This window comes from Labeo rohita, chromosome 20 (genome assembly GCF_022985175.1).
Source record: "Labeo rohita strain BAU-BD-2019 chromosome 20, IGBB_LRoh.1.0, whole genome shotgun sequence".
NCBI classification, from domain to species: domain Eukaryota; kingdom Metazoa; phylum Chordata; class Actinopteri; order Cypriniformes; family Cyprinidae; genus Labeo; species Labeo rohita.
Window position 1 is genome coordinate 21,924,637 of NC_066888.1, and position 14,163 is coordinate 21,938,799.

Below are 14,163 nucleotides of genomic sequence, written 5' to 3' on the forward strand. Positions count from 1 at the left end.
GCAAGTTGTTATTTTTTTTGTCCTCGTTTTACTGGAGCATCTGAAAAAATTTCTCTGTAAAAGCAAAGGCCTTTAAAGAGCAAGTCGTCGTTGTCTAATTTTTATTATCTGAATCTTATATAAATCACAAGTTTCTGCAAAACACTGCATCATATATTTGATCTGGTGCAGTGTGTCCCGTCCGCTAGATGGCGCCATTTAACGATGCAAACCATTATTGAACTTCCACTTTAACGTGTGTCTGCGGTGGCTTTCTCATTTTCAATGTGGAAAGGCTGTCATTGCTCTGAAGGTAAACAAGTTTGAACTATCAAGTTAAAGAGTTCTTGCCTAAACTTCTGATGTCTTAAAATATTTTTCATAAATGTATTTCTAAAATACGTGGATCAAAAAAGTTAATCAAAGTTGTCCTAAGACAAGAATGGGTATTGTTTTGGTTTTAGGAAACTTTAACGAAAGGTTTTGATCCACTTCAAATGTTGACTACTGTATATAATCTGTGTTCGTGTTTACCTTTTTCTTCCCGAGTGGGCGCGGCCATTTGTAATTTTTATAGGTCTGGCTTCCGGTCTCATCTGCGTCCACCTATTTTTAGCTGTACAAAACAACAGGTTTTTCTGCTTTATGTTGCAAATTGGTGTGTCTTACCATATTATTTTATGTATTATCTTAATTATGAATACACTGTTTTGTAGTGAAAACAGTTTTACTGTTTACTTTAAGTTGTTGTTCTTATTATTCCCTTGTAGCGACCAATGAACCGAAAGTCTCACTTCCGCGTGTTTAAGAAAATAACTTTTTTTTTTTTTTTTTGAAAAGGATATGAATTGATGATTATAAATCAATAATCATCTGTTATTAGGTTATTTGTTTTTCTTTCATATAATTCATTTTTCAAAATTCAAATAAACTAATTTTAGGTAGCTTACTTGATTACTGTATAATATGAACTCCAAACAAATGTTTAGGATTTACTTCACTTGCTGTCTGTTTGGGTCGTATCACAGAGAACCCAATGATGTGCATCTAAATATATATTTGTTTAGAAATTAACCTCGTTTTTCAGATTATTTTAATGTGTATTTGACCTAGTAAAACAGCACTTAAGCAGTAGTAACACAAAGTTATTATTTTTGTATCATAAAGTAGCACTTTTCAGAACAGCTACTGTTCACAGCTACAGCTACTGCAAATATGCAATAAATAGACTAAACAAATTAGTAGCATTGCAATGCACTGTAAATGTAAAATGCATTTAATTTATGTTTTTAATACACGTTTTTAAGGATCCCTAGCAGAATTACTGTAACAATTTTCAGGGCATGTTTGATGTGTCAAGTTTATATAGGCCTAAAATAAACTGTGTAATAACAACAACAATTGTGATCAATGTTTAATTTTTTTGTAGTCCAAAGTTTTTTTTTTTTTTTTTTTTTTTTTTTTTTTTTTCAAGCAAATATAATGGCCTTGGAGTCTCTCAAACCCAAACAGGGCATTATTGTTTAAAATGCATGCTTTACTTTTTTGTGCTTAAATGAAATTACTCAATCCTTAAATTAATTTTTTCACATTAAGTATCTAGAGTTCATTACAAGTTGTAAAGCAATGTCTGTATACTTACTCTCTACCTGATGGGAGGAGAGAGATTTGTGTGTGTGTGTGTGTGTGTGTGTGAGAGAGAGAGAGAGAGAGAGAGAGAGAGTAACTGACGCACAGGTTTATTTTCATACGGAGCTTTTGTCCGCGTTTACAACTATCTGAGCATCTGTCGAAAGTTTCAGGAACGGCAAAAGGATATTTTCTCTTCAGTGGTAAGTGGATGTACGTCTAATTCCATAGCATCTTTTAAAGTTTTGATGAAGTTTTATCATGTACAGTAGCTACATTAGAAACCTATAGTTCCCGGAGTTAATAAAACATGGTGATGCATGTGACAGTAATTAATGAGCATCAACTTATTTATTTTGATGCCGCACAATTAAAAGTTGTTTTATGTTTGATTGCATAATATTAATAGAGATTGGAAGTTAATATTTGAATGAAACTCACAATCAAACATCAAACTGTATTTCTGCTGTCATTTATAGTTTTTGTTATTTTGTAATGCTCGTTTTTTATTTATTTATTTTTTCAGTATTCACATTAAACTCGCTTTTATTTTACTCTCACATCCTCTTGAAAAAACTACAATTTTAAAAGAATGCCATTTGACATTTCAGCTATAACAATACAATTCTGTAAATAGGCACACAGAAGGCAGACGGTTAACTTCTTTTTTTTTTTCGTCTAATACGAGCACATGAAATTACACCCTGAGGGTGCTGAAGTTGTGGATTATAAATGTGTCTTTTTTTCCAGACATGTGGAGAAAGAGCGTGTGTGAAGGGTGTAATGAGCTCATCCGGGACAGGTACCTGCTCCGCGTGCAGGACGGACTGTGGCACGAGCGCTGCCTGCACTGCGCGTCATGTCGCGAACCTTTAAAAGACACCTGCTTCCTCCGCAACAAGACACTCTACTGCAAGACAGACTACCAGAAGTAAGACTCTGTTTGTATAAACAAAGATTTCGTTTTATGAGTCAATTAGAATTTTGAAGTTCAACGCGGGAAAAGTGTGACTTGAGTCCGCGGTAGTCAAAACTTTGTTTCCAGTCACATTGCTAGATGTTCATATTAACTTAATTTTAGCATTAAGGTCTTTTTTTTTTTTTTTTTTTTTTTTTCATTTCAAATATTTGTTCCTGTCTTCGCCGTTTATTTATTTTTTAAATCGAATGTTTAAGAAAACAAAAATAATATTATATTGCGAGAAATTTTCCAATGTTTGCCTTTCTCTGTATATGGAAAATTACAAATTGACTGCTCGTAGTTTTCTAGAAATGCAATTGAGAGTGAAATAGATTATTTTTTCCGCTTTGTAAACATTTAGGGTTTACAACAAATAATCTACATCAGTTCTATTTCTCTCTTGAGGTGACAGACCCCCAAAAAACGACAAATTAATTTTATTATGCTTAATTTAAGCACTGCAACAATCGCTTAGCCTACATTATTCTAACGTGATTAATAAACAGAAATAATCATAATGTAAATATCTCAGTAGATACTTTAAACATAAAGCCAGTAAAATGTTATTAAGGTTTTAGGTCACGTATCTAAACATCCTTTAGTAATGATGCAGTAAATAACTTTAAATATTTTAATTTATCCACCTTATTAGTGTAGGAACGGGCGCAGCAGTTGTAAATTTCATCGGTCTGGCTTCCGGTCTCATCTGCATCCAGCTATGTTTAACAGCTCGTTTTGGTGCTTGATATGGCAAATTGATGTCTTAACATGTTATTTTAATGTATTATCTTAATTATGAACACACTGGTTTGTAGTGCAAACAGTTTTACCGTTTACTGCACATTGTTATTCTCTTTATTTTCCTATAGCGACTAATGAACCGGAAGTCTCGCCCATAGGTTTACTTTCACGTTGAATATATATGTATATATATGGATATAGCTAGCAGATAGCAATGTTGTTTAATGTTAAGATGTTGCAGACTGATCTACTTACTTGCTGTTAAATTAATTTTGACAAGGCAACTTTTTGTGGCTAAATATTATTTTTTGCAACACATTTTTATTCTGAAATGTTATAATATAAAATTACACTTGCGCATAATTGCATACCTGTTTAAACAAACAATATTTTTGTAGTCCGTCTTATGATGAGTGTTGGTGTTTTGTGTGTGTGTGTGTGAGAGAGAGAGAGACTGTGTGTATTGGGGAACTTGGCACAGAACTCCTGAAAGACAAGGTGACTGCAGGAGGAAGGGTCGCGGTGGGCCATGGAATGCGAGGAGGCTTTCACACACAAACACACACCGTTAGATCAGGAGGACAGCACTACTGACACGCTGTCAAGATGTGTTAAATTAGCAGGACCCATCGGCGTGGCAACGGCAAGCTGGGGACAGCATATGGCCACATCGACACGGTGCACGGACCCCCTACTACCCCCAAAACTCACTCTGATTCTCATTCACACACTCACATGCACATTCTCACCTCCGTATTTAACAGTTTGCGAAACGACAGAGAGCAATGACCCGGAAAATATAGACGAGTAATGGACACTGTTTGAGTTTTGATCACCGTGATTAAATCTTCTTTAGTAGCTGATGTATCTGCTCCAGTTTACATTTTCAACAAAAAACTCTAATTTTGTCAAATCCCATAATGCATACTCGCATTAGGAGACCATCAGCCAAAGTAATAATGATGGAGAAGTGACCACTGTGCTCTTAATAAGAAGACTGAGGCTGAGTGGAATATTAGGCCATATGTTCTGGGTAGAATATGAGTGTGTTTGTGTGTTGGGGAGGGGGTTTATGTAGAGGGGATCTCTGCGTGTGAAGTATGTCAAGGCATCTGGATAGGTTGGTGCCCAGTGGTGCCCCTGCTTGATGCCCGTCCGACCGTGAGATATCTGACCTGACCAATTAGCCACATACGCAGTGCTTGGCTGGCACTCCTACCCAGTAGCCCAGTGCTTAACTGCGGGCTCAGGGGTGGAGAGCACGCTGACCCAGCACTTGCTGACCAGGGTAAAGAGCAGCTTTACTCTAAATGGGTCAGCAGGCTGGTCTATTAACAGACACTTGACTGTTTTATATTTGAAGTGATGCTTAGATTAATAGGACTAGTAATTGGGAAAAAACAGTAGTGACAGTAGTAATCTCCAGACTTCTTGCTGTTTTATGATGAGAGGACTAGGAATGCATTTCTTTAGTGATTATCAGTTCCCATTTTTTCCCCAAATTCTCATCTAAGTTTACTTTGTTAAACATTTACATTGCTCAAAAGTTTGGGACCAGGTCGGCACCAAAACAGCGTGTCGACATATAGCGCCATTGTGCTGCGGGCGACCCGAGTTCGAAACGTAGCTCGTGGACCTTTCCCGATTCCACCCCCTTCTCTCTCTCCCACTTTGCTTCCTGTCAAACTACACTGTCCTATCTAAATAAAAAGTATAAAAAAGCCAAAAATAAAAAAAAAAAAAAAAAAAAAAAAGGGATCAGTAAGGGTTTTTGAAAAAATTATTTTATTCTCAACTAGGCTGCATTTATTTGATCAAAAATAAAGTAAAAGCAGTAAAATTATTACAATTATTTTAACATATTATATTATTATATGTAATTTATTCATGTACATTAAATAGCAAGGAGCCATTAGGAGCATAAATGTTAACTTACTGTGACTTCTATTATTATATAGGGGCTATAAAATATTAAAATAATTAATGCAGTGATTTTTTTTATAGTTAATGTCACATTTTTAAGATAATTATACCATTAAAAATGCACTTCTGTCAAACATACCCTTTGGTTTCACTTTAAAAATGTATTATAAAGAAAAGTTTGCCTTCAAAATGAAACATCTGTTTTTAGTTTAAAAGTAAATTGTAATAATGTGCATTTTAATTATATTAATGATAATGTGAAATTATATAGATTACAATATGTTACGCGGAACTCATTTCTAGTTTAAAGGTTTAGTTCACTTCCAGAATAAAAATTTCCTGATGATTTACTCACCCCCATGTCCAGGATGTTCATGTCTGTCTTTCATCCGTTGAAAGGAAATTATGGTTTTTGAGGAAAACATTCCAGGACTTTTCTCCATAATGGACTTCAATGGGTTGAAGGTCCAAATTGCAGTTTCAATTTAGCTTCAAAGGGCTCTACATGATCCCAGACGAGGAATAAAGGTCTTATCCAGCAATATAATCGGTAACTTTCTAAAAAATTTTAAAAATTGATATACATTTTAACCACAAATGCTCATCTTGCACTAGCTCTGTGATGTTGGAGCTCTGTGATCACATTGGAAAGGTCACGTGTGGTTAGTTCTTTTTTTCGACTTAAGATAGAAAGACATTAACTTCTTTCTATCTTAAGATGATAACATGATCTTGAATGACATGGGAGTGAGTAAATTATCAGGAAATTTTTATTCTGGAATAGGTTTTGAGAAATAGATTCAGGCTCTGAAGAGCATGTTCCAATAACGTTTTTACATCAAAAGAGCTGAGTTTGTTATCTTGTCAATGTAACCATGAACTAAATTGTAACTATGTATACTGTATCTTGAAGCATGTGTCATATTGCATCCAGTCTCACTATAATACACAAACATGCCGTTTGCATATTCTACTATCTGCGTTTACATACCACAGATGCTCTTGTGTATAATGAGCAGCAGTCACGTCTTTCTGTCCCTCCTCCTGAACCCTAAAGAACTCGGAGCGGTTTCCCCAGCAACCCCAGGGCAACACTAATAGTTCTCAACAATGCAAGGCTTTGGGATGTTTCAATTCTTACTTATCAGAGGAGGAATTTTTGCTGTCTGTACGTGAACACACTGCAATGCTTCCATGCACCTAGCTGAGATTTGCATACCAACAATAACACCCACTGATCTATAGCCAAAAGCTTTATAATTGGTACAAATTGTAAAAAACACAGTGGAAAACTTATCTTAATGCGTTAACATACAGTAATCATGGTGCTATCATTTAAAGAAACACTGCTTGATCAATCTAATTCAGTATTAGATCTACTAGATCTTATCCTATATGAATAGAGGTGAGCTGACTTGAATTTTTTAGTTTATGGTTTATGATGTTTTAAATGTGGATATTTTTCTTACACAAACACATTGATTGGTTTTAGAAGGCCCTTTATTAACCCACCAGAGCTTTTTTTGTTGTTTTTGTTTTGTTTAGTTTTTGTTAATTGTAAAATAAATAAATAAAAAAATAGATAGAATACAAAAAGAACAGAGAAGCTAGCTAATCTGAGCATTGGATTTACATATGTCTTTTTATCACTCCATTAATCAGAAAGAATTGAGGGGGGAGGGGGGGGAATTCATGACGTTTTTGGAAATACAATCTGTAAAAACCATCAGAATACTGGCAAATTTGGTGTAAGTGCTACTTTGTAGCTCATTTTAAGAAATCATCCTTTAAAGATACGCTACCAGTCAAAAGATTTTTTATGTTTTTTAAAGACTCTCTTCTGCTCACCAGGCCTGCATTTATTTGATCAAAAGTACAGCAAAAACAGTAAAATTGTGAAATATTTTTACTATTTACAATAACTGTTTTGTATTTGAATATATTTTAAAATGTGATTTCAAAGCAGAATTTAAAGAATCATTACTCCAGTTACATGATCCTTCAGAAATCATTCTAATATTCTGATTTGCAGCCCAAAAAAACATGTATTATTATTATTATGTTGAAAACAGCTAGAGTAGAATTTGTTTAGGTTTCTTTGATTAATAGAAAGTTCAGAAGAACATTTATCTAAAATAGAAATCTTTTGTAACATTATAAATGTTTGTATCATCACTTTATACCAATTTAAAACATCCTTGCTAAATAAAACTATACATTTCTATAATTTGTTAATTGAATCCCCCTCCACAGTTCGATATTCAAATAGAAAGTAGTTATTTTTAGTAAAAATATTTCACACTATTACTGCTTTTGCTGTTTTTTGGATCAAATAAATGCAGGCTTGGTGAGCAAAGAAATTTCTTTAAAAAACATTAAACATCTTAATGTCCAAAAATTTTGACTGCTAGTGTATGTATTGTAATTGAAACCTGCAACTGAAAGCATAATAAAATAATTATTCAAATGTGTATTTTGGATATTTTCTTACCACTAATCTTAAAAAGACAGAAGCAAAACAACCTTTAATCTCAAAATTAACTAGTGCATGAAAAAAACAATGGTTTTGCCAGTAGTGTCTTGTATTTAGGAGTAACCTGTCAGCCCATGTCTGAAGCTGTCACACCTCTAGAGATGATTCTCTCTAAGCGTCCCTGTCACACTCACCCAAACCTTAAACTACAGCTCTGCTCTCCGTCCCCCCCTCCGGGCGCGGAAATCTCAGGCCAGTTTGACAAACAGAAAATGTGGTGTCTGCCAGGGCAGGACAATGGCAGCGAGGCTCTGGGCCAGCTCCCTCCTTTGTCTGGGTTTGGTTAAGTCGAGTTAAGATCATTCCCTGGACCGGCCTCGCCCACCGGGAGGCGTGATTCTTTCCCTCCGTCTGGAGCCACGGCCTGCCGAGCTCCTTTCTCCCCCCTCCCTGGGAGTCCTGCCCCGGACACAGTCGTGGAGCCGGCCGCCTCTGTCTAACCCGCTGAAACCCAGCTCTGGTTGCCAGGCGCTAAGATGCACACTCACCATGCTGGGGGTATGCGTCTGCACGGCTTTTTTTGGGGTGGAGGGGACATGGCAAGTTCTTGTCTCACTTTTTGATGGACGGGGCGACTCAGCAACATTCCTGGAATCTCTGATGGTGCATCAAAAAACATTCCGAAAGAACAAAATCATTCTTTGTACTTTTCATCATAAGATTTTAAAGCACGTATATGAAATGTATATATAGTTACCGTAAAAAAAGCATATCAATTCTTTGTCTCTTTTCCTGTCAGGTTGTTTTTGGTACGGTGCAAGGGCTGCGCAGAGGTCATCTCTCCGGCCGAGCTGGTGATGCACGCAGGCACTGCGGTTTTCCACCTGCGTTGTTTCTGCTGTTGTGTGTGCGGCTGCAGGCTGCAGAAGGGAGACCGCTGTGTGCTCACAGGGGACAGGCTTTTCTGTGCCAGAGACTATCACAATCAACTAGCCAGCCCGACCACCTCCGACTCAGGTATTGTTTTAAAACAATCCTGGTCATGGAGCACCACAGCACTGCTCATTTTGGATGGCTTTCTCATCTGATACACTCAGTAAGGTCATGGTGCCTCTGCTAATGATCTGATGATATAAATCAGGAGTGGTAAATAAAGGAGACATCCAAAACGTGCAGTGCTTGAGTCCTTTAGTACTTAAGTAAGCACTCTACACTACCAGTCAAAAGTTTTTGAACAGTAAGTTTCTTCTGCTCACCAAGCTTGCATTTATTTGATCCAAAGTACAGCAAGAACAGTAAAGTTTATATTGGATTGCACTGTTAATGTACTACTCAATACTTTGTTCTGAGTTCAGTCTATAGTACTCCAAATGTTCTTCCCAATCCGACTGAAAATATTGAAATATATATTTTATATTTTAAAATGTAATTTATTCCTGTGATCAAAGCTAAATTTTCAGCATCATTAATCAAGTCTTCACTGTCACATGATCCTTCAGAAGACCATCTAATATGCTGATTTGCTGTTCAACAAACACTTTTATTATTATTGTTAATATCAATACTTAAAACAATATAATATAAAGATCCAAAGATCAGCATTTATCTGAAATAACATTAGCTTGGATATATGTATATATATATATATATATATATTTTTTTTTTTTTTTTTTTTTTTAGTAAGGATGCTTAAAATGTTTAAAAGTGATGATAAAGATTTATAATGTTACAAATGATTTCTGTTTTAGATAAATGCTGCTCTTCTGAACTTTCTATTCAAAGAAACCTGGGAAAAATCTACTCAGCTGTTTTCACCATAACAATAATAATAATAATAATAATAAATGTTTTTGAGCAGCAAATCAGAATATTAGAATGATTTCTGAAGGATCATGTGATTGGAGTAATGATACTAAAACTTCAGCTTTGAAATCACTGTAATAAATTACATTTTAAAATATATTCACTGGTAGTGTATATGAAATAGAAATCTTTTGTGACATTGCAAATGTCTTTACTGTTACTTTTGATCATTTTAATGCATACTTGCTGAATAAAAGCATTGATTTCTTTAAAAAAATCTGACTGACCTCAAAGTTTTGAATACAGATGCCCATTCATAAATCACTTTTTTCAGTCTATTCCTAAGATACTTACTGTAAACCTGTGAAATAATTTTTACTGTTCAAACAATAGATACTGGTCACTTATTTATTTTCAGTTTTTTATAGTGTTATTATTATTTCCAGTTATCTATTTGCTGTTAAGCATTACATACTGTACTTCTGTTTTTTTAACTACAGGTAAAAGTGAAGATGGTGAGGAGGAGGACGACGATGAAGACAACATTAAGACTGCAGAAGAGTCTAACGCAATAGGAGATGTGGAACACAAGAGACCTAAAAGGCCTCGTACCATCCTCACAACACAACAGAGACGTGCTTTCAAAGCTTCTTTTGAGGTCTCATCCAAACCATGTCGAAAGGTCAGCCATTCAAATTGACAACGTCTTGTTCAATAGTTTAAGAATCGATTTAAAGCATCAAGCTTTGTTATACCTCTCTATATTCTTTTACTGTATCTATAATCTTTTACTGTAACTTAAGTGAAGGAGGTTTTTGTGCAGCTGCAGCTGGTCTGGACCGCATTGCTGTATCTATCTCTGTTGATCTGATACTCCAGTGTGGGTCAGTTCATCAGTTAGCCTACATGACCCATAGACCATGAAGGTCACAGTATGGCTCTCTCTCTGTCTGTCTCTCTTTTGTAAGGTAAGGGAGACGCTGGCAGCAGAGACAGGATTGAGCGTACGAGTCGTTCAGGTCTGGTTCCAGAACCAAAGAGCCAAGGTAATGTGATGCCCACCGACACAGACAAACACACTCATTGAAAGAACATCAACTTATGCAATTGATAACAGACCTCTTTCTGCAGTACACGAGCTTGCCAATAAGGAAACAAGCTGTGTTATTGCCTCATGTAGGAAACTGATGACATATTATGTATAGATCCCCGTAGATTAGACTTGGATTTCCTTTCAGGGTAGCGCTGTGTGTGTTTTCGGCCTTCCTTTCCTTTATAAAGGGATATTTTCTTTTATTAGTTTGCTCATTACTATATGTGAACATGGACGTGTTTTTATTATGAGAATCTCTTTCATGCTTATTGTCTCCGTAGATGAAAAAACTGGCAAGAAGACAACAGCAGCAGAAGCAAAGTGTGTCTCCTCAGGAGAAACGGGACAGTCAATCACAACACACTGGTATACAAAGTTTACAAAAGTTTCATGATTTGCTTTGGTTATCCTCCTTTTAAAGAAATGTTTAATGCTTGTTATTATCACTGCCTTTCTGGGTTATGCAAACAATGCCATCCTAAAATGTCACAGCCAGTTGTTTAGTAGCAAAGAACCAATTATAAAATGAACAGCTCCTGTCTCATTAAATATTCATGAGCTTCGTACAGTCACAACAATTTTAGCTTGTTCCAACAGTCCTAGCTAATAAAAGTTTTGCTAATGTTCTTATTAGGTCATGAAAATGTTATTTCTTCATTTTTTAAAAAAAAAATATATTATGCAAATGTTAAAGAAAACTGATGTTTATCATTTTGCAAATATTATGAGAACGTTGCTTTTGGATGTTTTCTGAAAATTCTGAAACAAGTAGTAAATAATGTTTAAAAACGTAAGACTAATGTCCAACTAAAACAAACATTTAATTTTACTGAAAGGACGTTCATACCTATGAGAGACTCTTGCCAGAATGTTCCCGTGCACAAAAGTCAAACCGTGGCGAAGCACGTTATTTGGGACGATGAAGACCGTAGTTACGGTGCAAAAACGTTATTTTGGACTAAGTTGAAGATATAGCAAGAAACATATTAGCAACTGATGCACAAATGCGAGAGTTAAAGAGGGTTTGCACTTACGTCACAATTTGGTCAGTTACCCAGATTCGCGGCAATATTGGAGATACTCGGATGTAAACAACAGCATGGATTGCACAGTTAATGTACTACTCAATAGGCTGTTCTGCTAATTTATGCTGTCTAAACCATGGAAAAAACGTGTGGAAGCTCCTAAATCATATAGAGAATGACGTAGTAAGCAGAAAGGGTGCAATATTTTGACAAACTAAAGTTAATAGGTGGTAAAGATCACGAGCAATAACAATTAAGAAATGAACACGAATGTTGTTGAGATTCTTGCTCTGGAAATCCTGGTTCAGTCTGGCAAAACACAAACGCCTTTTGTTCCTCAAGACAGTTTTTGCAATTTTCTTCATGATTAGTAATAACTTTTGACAGTCTGTAGTACTTCAAATGTTTTTCCCGGTCTGACCGATTATTACAGCCCAAAACATGAAAATAATTGACAATTTTCAGCAGCAATAATCAACAAAATATTCGAGTTTCGTTCGTTTCAGTGGCATTGTTTACACTCAGTGCAGCCAATATGATCAATTGATGACGCATCGTCAAAATACTCTGTTGATGCTGATACAGAAATATTACAATTATTACGTTAACTTGGGTTTACCAATGTACAATGGAAAATATGGAAAATATTTAACCCAAGATTCTGTTACAGTTTTATATGTGAAAAGACCTTATGTGGCCTAAATTCGTCCTTTCTTGGTATTTGTATGACCACAGCGCCCTCTTGTGGAGGTCGGCCTGCTGAGCTGGAGTGTGCAGGTTCATATTCACTTACCCAGCAAAATATCAGTCTGGACTCACAGAGCTTCAAGCTAGACCCCTTCAGACAAGGCCTCACCCCGCCTCAGATGCCTGGAGACCACATGCATCCCTATGGTACAAAACACACACTAACCTAACAAAATGCAGTGACAAATACTCTTTGCCCATCCCATTTACCATCTTTCTCTTTATAGGTTGTGACACACTCTTTGACGACACAGATAGTGACCCTCTGTGTCATTTTGGAGACTGTATGTCGTCCAGTGAACCCTCTCTTTTAACACCCATTGACCGATTGTATTCAATGCAAGATTCATATTTCGCCTCCTGAGCTTTAGTTTGGGAAACAATTATGAGGAGAGAGTGTGTGTGTATGTATGCTTGTGTGTGTGTTCTGCTTATGCATGTTTTTAGGTTAGAAATGGTGGTGATTGTTGACAATGGATATGTACTGTGATCAAAAATGTTCTTTGTGTATTTATTATTTTATGTGTGTAACTGAATTACAATAAAATGCTCAATGACTGCAAAAGCAAAATGTTTTAATATTTTTCTTACAGTTTGTCTCTATGAGAGTGAAGCTTTTAATATCCACAAACAATCACACACTATACTGCAGTGTGCACTGAGAACTGGCATTTTCCAAACTCAAGGTCATTCCTAGTCTAGGCTTTCAGCACCTCCTATCATGATGCATATCTTTATGGCACTTTACCAGAGCCAGATGGTGGTCCACCACAGGGCATAGCATCGCACAGATCTTTAGATTCACACTTCAGTATCAGAAATATCCATAAATATGCACCACATCCAGCCATGGACTCGTGATACTGATTTCATTAGATCAAGCCAATCTAAATTATTGCAGTTATAGTCTCAAGTTAGGCTTGTATGTGACCACCCAAAAAGCCAAACCATTGGTGCTGTCAATCTGGAATGCAGGATAATGTCAGGTGAAAATGTAAGGCATGCTGCGAAGATAGGAAGCCCTTCATACTGTGCCTCTTTGCCCCTGCAATGAACCTTCTTTCTGTCTGTACCAGGTTCACATTTCTTACTCTGATATCAGACCTCCAGATGTAAGAGCCACAAGTCACTGGGCAGGAACAATTTAACTGTCTGTTCCTGTCATGTGGACCTGTCAGGAGAGGTTGCAGAGCAGAGAAGAACAATTTGTTTACATGAGCAAAAGTTCATGTTACGGTTATTAGATTTAATAATATAGTAAATAAATAGTATTTCCACGTAGAACTGGTACTTATTCAAAAATGTTTTCATTGACATTCACGGAAACCTGTAGTAAAATACATCGCCGCTTCTTGATTCAACGACCGGTTTAGTTCAAATCCCGAACAAATGACTCTTAGGAGCAGATTCTGTTTAGAGAGTCAAAACAAAATGCGCCACCCGTGTAGAAGTCCAACCATTATCGACAATATTTCGTCAATCACATCGGTGTTTTTCGTCAGCTGTTTCGAACTGTAACTAATACGAATAGAATCTCAATAAGAATCACTCTTTTGATCTAATCTCTCAAACAGTGTGTGTCAAAAGTTCTAAAATTCTAACTAATTTTAGTTCTAACTACAGCCCCATTGATTCCCTCTGCCAATGCATTGATGAAATTAACAGAACTTCCTTCAGTTAAACAAGGAGAAAACTGAAGTCAATGCATTCGGAAGCAAAGAGGAAGTTCTTAAGGTGAATGCATACCTTGATGCTAGGGGTCAAACAACTAAAAACCAAGTCAGGAATC

The 14,163-nt window shown here is 36.2% G+C and overlaps 1 protein-coding gene across 1 annotated transcript; it reads left to right on the forward strand.

The window, feature by feature from the left end:
• The first annotated feature begins 1,773 nt into the window (after nucleotides 1–1,773).
• On the forward strand, nucleotides 1,774–12,983 carry lmx1a (LIM homeobox transcription factor 1, alpha). The gene is made up of 8 exons (XM_051139194.1): nucleotides 1,774–1,821; nucleotides 2,359–2,539; nucleotides 8,506–8,723; nucleotides 10,010–10,191; nucleotides 10,478–10,555; nucleotides 10,884–10,968; nucleotides 12,363–12,521; nucleotides 12,602–12,983. The coding sequence occupies exons 2-8, from the start codon at nucleotides 2,361–2,363 to the stop codon at nucleotides 12,736–12,738; spliced, it is 1,038 nt and encodes a 345-aa protein (XP_050995151.1). The 5' UTR covers nucleotides 1,774–1,821; nucleotides 2,359–2,360; the 3' UTR covers nucleotides 12,739–12,983.
• The last annotated feature ends 1,180 nt before the right edge of the window (nucleotides 12,984–14,163 follow it).

Bases quoted from the DNA above. Each gene is read 5' to 3' on its own strand.
- lmx1a (XM_051139194.1), top strand. From the start codon at position 2,361: ATGTGGAGAAAGAGCGTGTGTGAAGGGTGTAATGAGCTCATCCGGGAC. The intron at 2,540-8,505 runs GTAAGACTCTGT...TTTTCCTGTCAG, and splicing joins TGCAAGACAGACTACCAGAA to GTTGTTTTTGGTACGGTGCA. The intron at 10,192-10,477 runs GTCAGCCATTCA...CTCTTTTGTAAG, and splicing joins CATCCAAACCATGTCGAAAG to GTAAGGGAGACGCTGGCAGC.